The 11,891-nt window shown below is 38.8% G+C and overlaps 1 protein-coding gene across 1 annotated transcript in view; it reads left to right on the top strand.

The window, feature by feature from the left end:
• The first annotated feature begins 266 nt into the window (after nucleotides 1-266).
• KCNH8 (potassium voltage-gated channel subfamily H member 8) overlaps nucleotides 267-11,891 on the top strand; it is a 388,604-nt gene continuing 376,979 nt past the window's right edge. The window contains exon 1 of the mRNA XM_020987205.2: nucleotides 267-799. Coding sequence (XP_020842864.1) covers nucleotides 724-799 — 76 coding nt within the window. The 5' untranslated portion in view covers nucleotides 267-723. The remainder of the gene's footprint in view (nucleotides 800-11,891) is intronic.

The raw sequence follows: 11,891 nt of genomic DNA, 5'->3' as shown, positions 1-11,891 counted from the left end.
AGGGTTAAGTCCACTGGGCATGCCACTGCCTAGGCCCCCCGCCTACCCGCCCACACTTAAGTAGTGAGTGGCCCAGGGAGGCTGGGGTACCTGAGCCAACCTGTCTCCTCCCCTTCCAGAACACCACACCCACGAGGCTCGAGGCTCCTGGGGAGAGGGACTGAGCAGAAACAAAGGGGTCTTTGTTCATTGGCTCCTGGGGGTGGGGGGAGCAGCTCTCGCGTTTCCAGCCAGAAGCTCTTTGCCCAGCTGCCAGGGCCGCCAGCCTCGGTTGGGTGCAGCCCCACTCCAACCTCCTGGGGAGGCAGGACGTGGAGCCTCCGGCCCCGCTCTGCCAGTCCTGGGTGGGAGGGGGGCTGGCCGTGCGGCGGCGCCTAGCGGGCACAGCTGCAGCGAGAGGGAAGGTGGAGAAGTCTGGCAGCTGGCATAGGAGGAGAAAGAGGAGGGAGTCTGCGCGGGTTTGAGCCTGGATGTGCGGGGCGGGCGTGGAGAGCGCTCCTAGGGCTGGGTCAAGTAAGAGCAACGCACCCGAGGCTAAGAAGAACTCCCTTGCCCGCTCCTCACTCAGCCTTCCCTTCCTCTCTCCTTCTCATTTCCCACTTTAATCACCCTCCCTGACCAGTCCTCCCGTCATTACTTCTCCCTCCTCCCTTTTTTTCACTTTCTTTCCTAACCACCCTTCCAGACAAACTTTGATGGAGAATTTCACACCACGCTGGAAAAATGCCTGTTATGAAGGGATTACTGGCACCTCAGAACACCTTCCTTGATACCATAGCTACTCGGTTTGACGGAACACGTAAGTCTTGTGGTCGGACACTTTGGATTATATATTCTTTTTTAAAAGACTACAACACCATCGCATGGGTTACTTTCCCCTCCCCGTTTTATCTTGACCTGAGCGGTTTTCTTTCCTTTCTGGGGTAGGCTTCCTTTGCACTGAGCTTTGACTTAACTGCATGATGTGGTGTTTGCACTTTCGGGGGTTTTAGTTTTTGACCATGCTCTGCGCTTTTTGGGTTTGAAAACAACCCCCGGGGAAGGCTCGCCTCCCCTGAGGTTGATTGAGGAAACTGTTTTGGTATTGGATTGGACTTTCCCTTGCAGGTTTGTGGAATGAAGAAGCAAGGGTAATTGTGCAGGCTATTTAATCGTCAACCATCGCCCAACAGTATTAGGACAACCCTGGTTATAGTTGTTTCTCTCCCCCACCCCCACCCCCAAACACATACCCTGGGGATCTTTATACATAGTCTTTTCCACTCTCTCAACAGTGTGATAAAATGAGCTATTTGCTGTATTGTAAAACTGCGCATCTGTGCTTACAGGAAAGAGCGAATCCTATTTTCCAAGTGTATTTGAATACTGGAAAGGGCTTTGTATTGTTTGTCAGAATCTCAATACCAGTCCTTTCATTGCCAGGTTAAGACTGAAATTTGTCTTGCCCTCAAGGACAGCCTTTGAAGAGAGATGGATGTAGATTATAAACCTTAATGGTGGTTTGAGGAAGTTTTGAAGATGTGAAATACCTTTCAGGAATTTTTTTGGGGAAATAGGAATAGCTGAAGTTTTACTTCAAATGATAGCTGTTTTTTTTTTCCCACATAAAATGAAAAGTAGATATATTTCGCCAATACTTGTTGACTAAGGTTTTCAGCTGCGAGATCTTGTTCAGTACCATGGCCAGATCCCAGATCTTCCTAGCTCCTAATTTTCAAAGCTATCAGCGGAGCTTTGGGTCAGTCCCTCTAGCATATTCATCCCCCAATACACTTTCCTGTGCCTCTTCCCTCACCCTTCCACCCCGAATTTCCTGCATTTATATTAATGCAATGTTCTGCTCGTCCCCTTCTCCTCTCTGCCTGCTCTGAGATGGTCAGGGAATTATTTATCAGTAGCTTTCTCAGTGGTTAAGTATTATTACCCTTTAGTTTGCACTTTATGTTCCTTGGAGCAGATTTATAAGCAAGACTGATTATGCTGAATCTAGATCTATACCACTATAAAAGGAATAAACTCTTGGACTTTGCCGTATAAAAAGTGAGTGCAAAAGTTCAAGAAGGGAGGACATGGTGTTCACTTTGATTTTTAAAAATTATTTTTTCATGTTTATTGATGTTAACATGCACTTACCTTCTTTTAAGTGCCTTTTTGATGTTACCTTTAGCATTTTACTGATCTTTGTATGTTCTAGAAACATCTGACTGATAACAGTAAAATTCAATTTCATCATGTGTCTATCATGTGTTTTTTTTTTTTTACCAGACCTATGATTTCATTAGGGTAGGGAGCTCCCAATGAAGAACTTTATTAATACAGTTCAGCATCTTCTCCATAATGTCTTTAAAACCTATCTGAAGCATGGGGAAGTACAGAGACTTATCCAGGGTCACACAGTCAGGATGTGTCTTCCTATTTCTCAGGCCATCTCTCTCTATCCACGATGTCACGCTACTTGTTTAGGTGTTTAAGGTAAGAAATTGAGAGTTGCAGGGGAACTTCCAGTGCAACCTCTTCGTTATACATATGAGGAAACTCAAGCCCAGAAGACTTTCATTGGCATGTCCAATATCACACAGGTAGTAAGCAATTGAGTTGAATCCATAACCTCTCAATCCAAATCCAGCCCTCTTTTCCACTACCACACTGCTCCTTAATAAGGCTCAAGTGTAACGATGCCCCAGATATTGTGTGTATGTATACCCTTAACCATTCACAATATCACTGAAATATAATACTTGCTATCTTGAACTTTTATCAAAGTTTCACAAAATAATATTTGTTTTTATCAATGCATATAAATTTAGAATTAGAAAGTTTTTAAAAATTGATCTAGAGAGTTATTATTGATAAAAATATAATTGGAAGATAATGGGTATATATAATTTCTTTGCCTGCAGCTTAAAGTTGAAAGGAGTGCACCATGTGATGAATCCTCCCAAGAACACCCCAGAGATCTACTTATTTCAGGGGATAAATTTGGAGTGCTCTAATGCTAATGATAGGGTTTGTAATGACTTTAATCCTTGTTGTAAGAATACATTTTCCTATGGCTGGGGCTCAGAATAACATCATAATCAGAGAGATATATTGTTAAGATTGTTGAGGCAAGAAGACTTTCTCTTATGAGGAGATAGCAATTTTAATCCTTCCTCCACTAACACTACCCCATCCCCAATGTTAAAATCATGAATAAAGTTCAATCTATTTCTTAACTGGAAAGTGTCTCAAAACACATGAGTATTAACAAGAACACAAACATTCAGTTTTATAGCAGTGGTGAGGCCTATACTCTATGGACTTTGAAAGCTTCCACTTAAAAAAAAAACTTTGTGGGACATTTGACAATAAATGGCACAAATTTGAAAAAAAATGAATGAATGATCTAGAAGGCCTGCCTTAGCAATGACTTCTTTTCTCAATGTTTACAACTAAAAACCCCTTAGTAAGTCTTGTTTTCTTAGGAGCTGTGTTTGAATCACTAGCTGTAATGCTCTAAATAAGATGAGAATTAGGAAACATCACCACAAGCAGAGACTCAGCCATAAACACTGCTGCAATTAGGACCACAGATATAGTAGCATCCTCTGATGAATGTTGTATTCAATTGAGTTGATAACATATTTTCAGTATTGAGATGATTTAGTTGCTAATTATAACTTCAGCACCTGAAAATCGTTCCCAGTCCTTGTCCCTCTTACTCTAAAACTTCTTATGTTCATTTTTTCCCCCTTTGGTTGGACTTGGCATGGAAAAAAAAATCTTTTGGTTTTTCTATTCCTTTGTAATTGTTGTAGGCATAACTTCTCTACACTCTCTCCCATTTGCTAGAAAAAAGCCTGTAGTAAAACAAATGGCATTATTATGCTGTGGCCTATATGAGCATATTTTCTAATATGGTATGAGGTATGGTATCATTATTTGTCTTTTTTTGCAATTGTCAGTAATTCTAAAGAAAAACAGAACTTAGAAAATGTGATTATTTGTCTAAGAAAACAGGCATCCAATCAAGCCACACTACCAACCTTTACAAACACTGAATCTGTACAGTTAGCTCTTGTGATATGGTAATAAACTTTAAAAATTGCCCTAATTTTAAAATATAGTCATGATGCAATAAGAACAAAAGATTACTTGTTATTTATTCAACAAAATAGGAAAATATTTAATAAAAATCTGGCAATATAAAATGTGTGGCATCTAGGTGGAGCAGTGGGTAAAGCAATGGGCTTCGAATCAAGAAGATGTATCTTCATGAGTTCAAATCCAGCCTTAGACACTTACTAGCTCTGTGACCCTCAGCAAATCACTTAACCCTATTTGCCTCAATTTTCTCATCTGTAAAATGAGCTGGAGAAGGAAATTCCAACCTCTCCAGAATCTTTGCCAAGAAAACTCCAAATGGGGTCATGAAGAGTCACACACAACTGAGATGACTCAACAACAAAATAAAAACATGTGCCGTGTATTGGGACATTCGCTGTAAGATGAAATGGAATAGATGGGTAATATGAACCCTTATAACCTGATAGTAGTTAGCTGATTTCTTTTGTAGTGTGGTATTTTAATTTTCTATATCTGTTAACACTTCAAAAAGTACATCCTTTGTTGTTAGAGTTGATTAACTAATCTACTAATTTATCTTTAGCTGAAAGGAAAATCAGCTCTAGTGAAAGCTGTTCAGAAGAGGTCGCATAGGATTGGAAGATCTGCTTCTCTTGGTAGAAACTACAACTAGCTCCTATTTAGGGGCAACAAGGTGGCGTAGCAGATTGAGCTCACAGTTTGGAGTCAGGAAGACTCATCTTCCTGAGTTCATTTATGGCCCCAAACACGTATTCGCTGTGTGACCCTGGGCAAGTCACTTAACCCTGTTTGCCTCAATTTCTCATTTGTAAAATGAGCTGGAAAAGGAAATGGAAAACCACTCCAATATCTTTGACAAGAAAACCCTAAATGGGGTCATGGAGAGGTGGACACAATTGAAAATGACTGAACAACAACAATTCATGCCTAAAATCTGTTTTTTGATTAGGTACTCCTTTGACTGATGTTTAATGGCAATGTTATGGAAATTAGAAGGACTAATTATCTTGCCTTTATATGAAGCTTATGAACCATGAAGGGAAAGGGTGTCTAAAACTAACTTCTTTAAAATATATTATTTGCAATCATATTTTCCTTTATATGTTGAACCTGTGGTTTCACTCATGCCATGAACTCCTGGTAAAGATGGCCATCTGCCAATGCAAACTGGTAACAATTCTTCAACTCGGTTTTAGAGAGTTGCTCAAGGTTTTCAGAGGTTAAGGAATTTGCCTAGTGTGACATTCTAAATATGTGTCTAAAGAAGGACTTGAACCACATCTTGATTTCTTCAGGTCCAGCTCTCTATTCAATATGCCATGTTGCCTCTCATGTGTATGTATGAAGGTATATGTATATGTATATGTGTACATATAAAAATTGCTGCTCCATAATTTTCTAGATGTATTATAATTTGATCACATGATTTCTTTCCAAAAGAAGTTAATGATAAGAACATCCTTTACAGGGAGATTATAGCCCAGTCATTATCACCAGGAGAAGATCACATCTGGGTATATGTACTTCCATATTTAAAAAGATTATACATATTTCATATAATTTACATATAGTTTTTATGCATACATAGACTGTAAATATAGCATTCCTGGGTTTTCAATTTTTGTTGCTTTCGTTAGGGTGGCCATGGCTTGATTTTTCTCTTTCTTTTTATCTTTTCACTCTCACCAATGTGTATCACTTACAACCCAAAGGTAGGAGGGCTTAGCCCAGGACATGGCACATAGAGTTAAGTGTGATATTAATGTTAGCTCTTACCACTATTATTGGGAGGTTCAGAAGAGCTAGAACCAAAAAGAATTTGTTCTGGCTCGGAGTTTCAAGAATACTATAAAAAACCCTTGGCTAGCACTCAGGAATGAGCATGGAGGAGTTTCATTGAGTGTGTGCCTTGAACTTAGGACCATCTCTCCATATATGACATCTATTAATGAAATGGACCATTGTGAAATCAAATCTTTCATGTAATCCAAGTGATCTGTTTGCTTTCTCTCTAAGCTTAGATGTTTTTTCGCTAATGTTAGAAAACAGAGTAGAGTGACTTTTGGAACTAGAGTCAGAAATAAGGGGTTTTAGTCCTAGATCTGTGACCTGGGTCAAACCATTTGAAGTCTTGATCTCATGTGTAAAATGAAGGGAAAAGTTGAAATAGATGATCTCTTAGGTTCCTTCTATTACACTTACAATTTAAGTCTAGTATCCTCTCAAATGATATGATAGGCTACAATGGACAATGTTTTTTTTATTTTTTCATCTGAACAACCTGGCTAGATCAGAGGGGCTCACCTGCATAGTGTAGCATACCGCTATTTTTTTTTTTTTAGCTCTAACAACTCGTGAATATCATCTCCTAAGGACGTATTATCTGTCTTGGAGGGGAATAACTAAACCATTTCTAAGCATCCAGAGGAGTGATGAAAAGGTCATAGATTTTGACCTGGAGGGTGGCTTAGAATAATCCACTGATCAGAGGTTCTTAACTTGGGACTATGAACTTTAAAAAAAAAATCAATATAACTGATTTCCTTTATAATTTTGTTTTATTTTATGCATTTAAAATTTTATTCTGAGAAGGGATCCATTGATTTCATCAGCTTATTGAAGGGTTTGTGGCACATAAAACATGTTAAGAACTCTCAAACAATTCTAATACCTTCATATTATAGATAAGAAAACTAGAGTAAGGAGAAAGAAAGTGATTTTCCCAAGGTCAGTGAGGTTGTGAGTGACAAGGATGGGATTCAAACCCAACCATTCTGATTCCACTGAAGGATTCTTTCCATTTCAGTGTCCTACTACATAAGCAAAGTGAGGGTGTGTGGGGTCATCCCATACAATGACTTTCAGCCAGGTGGCACAGTTTGTAGAGAAGTGGGCCCAGAATCAGGAAGACTTAAATTTAAATCATGTCTCAGGCATTTACCAGCTTCTGACCCTAAAGAAGTCACTTAACCTCTGTTTGCCTCAGTTTTCTCAACTGTAAAATGGGGATAATAACAGCATCTATCTTATAGGGTTGCTGTGATGATCAAATGAGATAATATTTGTAAAATGCTTAGCACAGTGCCTGGAACATAGTAGGCATTCTAGAAATGTTTATTCCCTACTTCCTGAACAAAATGAGGTTGATTTAGAGAAGTAAAGATGTGGGTGAGGAGTAATGTTGATAACTGTTTTAAAGCATTTGAAATGCTAGTGTGTCATAGAGAAATTAGACACATTCTGCTTGTCTCTAAAAGGCAGAACTAGGAACCTTATACTTGAGTCTGCTGCTTTGATGATGATCATAGTGGTAGTGGTGGTAGTGATGATGACAGTGGTCACAGTAGTGGTGGTGCTGGTGGTAGTAGTGGTTATTGTCATTTTGGATTTTTGTCAAAAAGAGGTTTCAACTTTAGGTGGTTTTTCTTTTTCTTGGAGGACGTGTTGAAAGGGATGCCATGGACAGTAGCAGGAAAATCTTTCGTGCCCTTTTGTGGTCTTCTGTGTCCAGGAGTGGATGTTGGCAGATTAGTTCCAGGAGGGCATATGCTACACAGAATCAAATACTCAAATAGGTAGAATATGCTGCTTAAACAAATATAACAGAATTGGTGGATAATTGTTTTTCAATGGAGCACCGTACCTTTAGACCTCAGTGATAATGAAGGAAATCCTTTTATAATGGAGTCCACACCAAGACACACAAACCTTTCCATTAGAGATACTATAAAACACACACACACACGCACACACACACACACACACACACACAATGTCACCCAACACAAACGTTCTTTAGGCAATAAACACAAAAACACAAATGTGTGCTGTGAGCAAGCTGGTTCCTAGAGGGCTCATGAAAGACATACTCAAATTATTATAATGAGTTTCTATGCCTATTGAGAGGTCTCATGGTGTAGTTTTCAGAGCACTATATTTGGAGTCAGAAGAACACCAATACTACTTCTTTTACTGCCTGTGTGACTTGTGTAGGCAAGCAACTTAATTCTGTGCATCAGTTTCCTCCTCTGTAAATGGACTATGTATAACTTCTAAGCTCCTTTACAGCTCTAGATCATCATCTTATCATCCTATAAATTACAGTGAGGTACATTTATGCTGAATAGAAGGAAGTAGTTCTTAACAATAAAAATGACAATAGTGATAGTAATAATAATAATAATAATAATAATAATAATAATAATAATGATAATGATAATAACTAGTAAGTAGCACTTTATGATGCCTGGATAAATATGATCCTGTTTTGTCCTCACAACAACCCTGGGTGGGGGGGAGGTGTTATTTTTATCCCCATTTTACAGATGAGGAAACTGAGTCAGAGAGAAGTTAAGTGACTTGCCCAGAATCACACAGCTAGCAAGTATCTGAGGAGCAATTCTAAAGCAGAATGGATTATTTTCAGAGGTAATATATTCCCCCTCACCTAAAGTCAAGCAAAGCCTGACTGCCTGCTTATTAGGTGTGATATATAGAGAGATTTTGTTTAGGTATGGGCTGGATTAAATGTCTCTTCTAATTCTTATATGACTTCCTGGATCTTTTTTATGTTTTTTATTAATTTATTTTGCTTTATCAACAATCACTTCCATAAGCTTTTGAGTTTTTAATTTTTCTCCCCCTCTCTCCCCACCTCCCTCCCCAAGATGGCACAAATCTGATATAGGCTATACATATACATTCCTATTAAACATATTTTCACATTAGTGATGTTGTAAGTAAGAATTAGAAGCAACAGGAGGAACCACCAGAAAGAGGAAACAAAACACAACAGAAGAAAAAAATAGCAAATAATATGCTTTGATCTGCATTCAAACTCCATAGTTCTTTCTTTGGATGTAGATAGCATTTTCTATCATGAGGCCTTTGGAGATGTCTTAGATCCTTGTATTGCCGAGAAGGGTTAAGTCTATCAATATCAGTCATTGTACAATGTGGCTGTTACTGTGTGACTTCATGGATCTTGAAAGGAGGAGTTTCTTGGAACTAATTAATACTATAGTAATTATTTAGAAATAGAAGCTTCCTTCCCCCCCCCAAAAAAAAACCCTTTCTGCTAGATGCATATATGAAACTGTTCATCACAGAATGACAATCTCACTGGACTTTACTAATCTTGCATGTTTTTAATTACAATACAGGTATACCTTGCTTTTAGCAAATTATGTAGCTTAATGATTTCATTAATGAAGAGGATTTTTTTTCCTAGTGCCACACTTTATTGTCAGAAAATGCATTGCAGGAGGGAGAAATAATTGAGAGGGGTTAGGGATGAATATGAAGAAGCATCTGTCTTCCGTGACATACTTAGTGTACATTCAAATAAGAAGGGCTCTGCTCCTTAGTCTTCACCTTGTGCTTTTAAGGATGGCTGCCTAGCTCAGATCTGTCCACCACCCAGATGCAAGTAGTAATACCTGTGGAAACACCCCTCCCCCAATACCTAGAATACTGACTCTGAAGGCAGAGGACCCAGTTTATATTCTACTTCTAATGCACACAGCTTGTATGACTTAGCGCAAATTAGTTTACCTGCCTGGTGCCTATCTTCCTCATCTGTCAAGTAAAGGAATTGAACTCAGTGGCATCTGAAGAGCCTCCCAGCTCCAAATCTATGATTCTATTGTGTGGGACAGAGACTACTTACTCAAAAAATAAAAACAAAGACTGAGATACCTTGAAAATAGGAAGGAGTTTATTGCTTTCTCATGAGAAAGGGTACCCTCTTAGTTGCCGTTTCAGGCCAGGAGAGTACAAGTTCCTTATAGAAATAAAGGCTTATTTATACCCTAATGTGAGCTCCTGCTCCCTAACTCCCTTCCCCTTATCCCATTGGCTGGGCTTTCAGGGGGTACAATCTATTCACGGAGACACAAATTTGCCGAGACAAGAAAAGGTGGGAAGCTTTTCAAGGGCAAGCAGTTCAGGTTGGGGCAGGGCTATTCTTTCTGCTAAGCATTTAAAAACAGGGTCTGAGTGGGGGAGGGTTTTGAAAGCAACAATCGAGAACTATTAACGAGAATCATTGACTCCCTGAGGAGGCTTCACTTCTGAGAGATCATCTCTCACACTATGATCTTATAAACCTGTGTAATCCTTAAGAGTATCTCCCCAACTGTAGTAAGATCCACCCAAGAGAGACCTATGTTTGAGAAAAATGTAACTACCATTCCACCAACCCAAAGATGAGGAGACCAGACCTGCCTTGCTACCCACTAGATACACAACAATTTTGCTTAAAGGAGTTTTATTCTTGAAGGATTTGCTAACTGAAACATCACTGTATTAGGGAAAATATTTTCACCCCAAAAAAGAGATTTCAAAAATAAAGTTTAATTGTTTACAAAAGGATTTCCTACAATTTGCTTATGAATTTAAAATATCATTTAGTTTTTCAAAATTTGATTTGCTTTCAGGAACACATCTATTATGCTAAAATGAAGTCATCCCTGGGAAATTCTCATTATATATTCTTCACAAGGTACAGCTTTCTGATCCATGCATCAATTTTAGAATGTGGTTAATTACATTGCTTTTTAGTGTATTATGCTACAAAGAGTGTAAATGACTTTGATTAAAAACATTTAAATGACACAGGGTTAAGGACAGAGCCCTGGGGCACTCCACTGCAGACATCCTGCAATGTCAACATTGAACCATTCTTCTCTGATTCTGGCCATTCAACCAATTTCAAATCCATCTAATTGTATTATCTTTTAGGCTGTATCTCGCCATCATTTCCAGAAAAATATTATGAAAGATTTTATCAAATGCTTCTCTAAAATCTGGGTAAATTATCTATAGCATCCTTTGGAACTACTAGCTAGTAATCCTGTTTAAAAAAAAACAATAATATTATTATTCTCATTAGAGACAGCTAAGTGGCACAGTGAATAGAGCACTGGTCCTGGAGACAGGAAAATCTAAGTGCAAATCAAACTTCAGGCATTTATTAGCTGTGTGACCCTGAGCAGCTCCCTTATCATCTGTCTGCCTGAGTGTAGTTACTTCATCTGTGAAACATAGACAATAATAGCTCTGCCTCCTAGGGTTGATGTGAGGATGAAATGAAATATTTGTAAAAGTGTTTACCATGTAGTTGGCACATAGCAAATACTTAATAAGTCCTTCCTTCTTTCATTTCTTCCTCCCACCTCCCTCCATTCCTTCCTTCCTTCTTTCCATAAACAAGATGTGGCAAAATAATATGGTGGAAAAATGTTCCTTGTCTCTAGAGACCAGCCAGGGTGACCCTGATGCAATTAAATCATGCATTCAGTGAACAAACATGTGTTACATGCCTAGAGTATACAGAAAACTAAGGAAGATAAAAGTTTGGGTAAGACACCTCCCAATTCTTTTGAAACTTATTTAATAGGGGGTTGAAATGCAGCTCCTTATAAGTAAGTATTGTTTCACTTTTCGTATTTGGATCCCCAGAGATACTGTGCCTGATATACAATGGGTGCTTAATGAATGCTTATATGTTGATTCATAATACATGAAACTGCAGAAGTACATAAGAACATTATAAGACAAAGGGTTGTGTTAGGTACAACATGGGGACAGAAAGTAATTGTTGATGGTGGGTGAGGATCAGGGAAGGCTTTATTCAGGAGGAAACATTTGAATCATGCTTTAAAGGATGGTTAGGAATTTAGTAGGCCAAGAGAAGGAGGGATAGCTTTCCAGATTCAGAACACTATTTTCATGAAGGCATAGCCAGGAGACTCACACATAGTGTGTGTCTGAGGGTTGGAGGGGTAAAGGTAATCCTATTTAGC

The sequence above is a fragment of the Phascolarctos cinereus genome, unplaced genomic scaffold, assembly GCF_003287225.1.
Source record: "Phascolarctos cinereus isolate Bilbo 61053 unplaced genomic scaffold, phaCin_HiC Scaffold_1;HRSCAF=81, whole genome shotgun sequence".
Taxonomy (NCBI): Eukaryota; Metazoa; Chordata; class Mammalia; order Diprotodontia; family Phascolarctidae; genus Phascolarctos; species Phascolarctos cinereus.
This window is presented reverse-complemented; position numbering and strand designations above follow the sequence as displayed.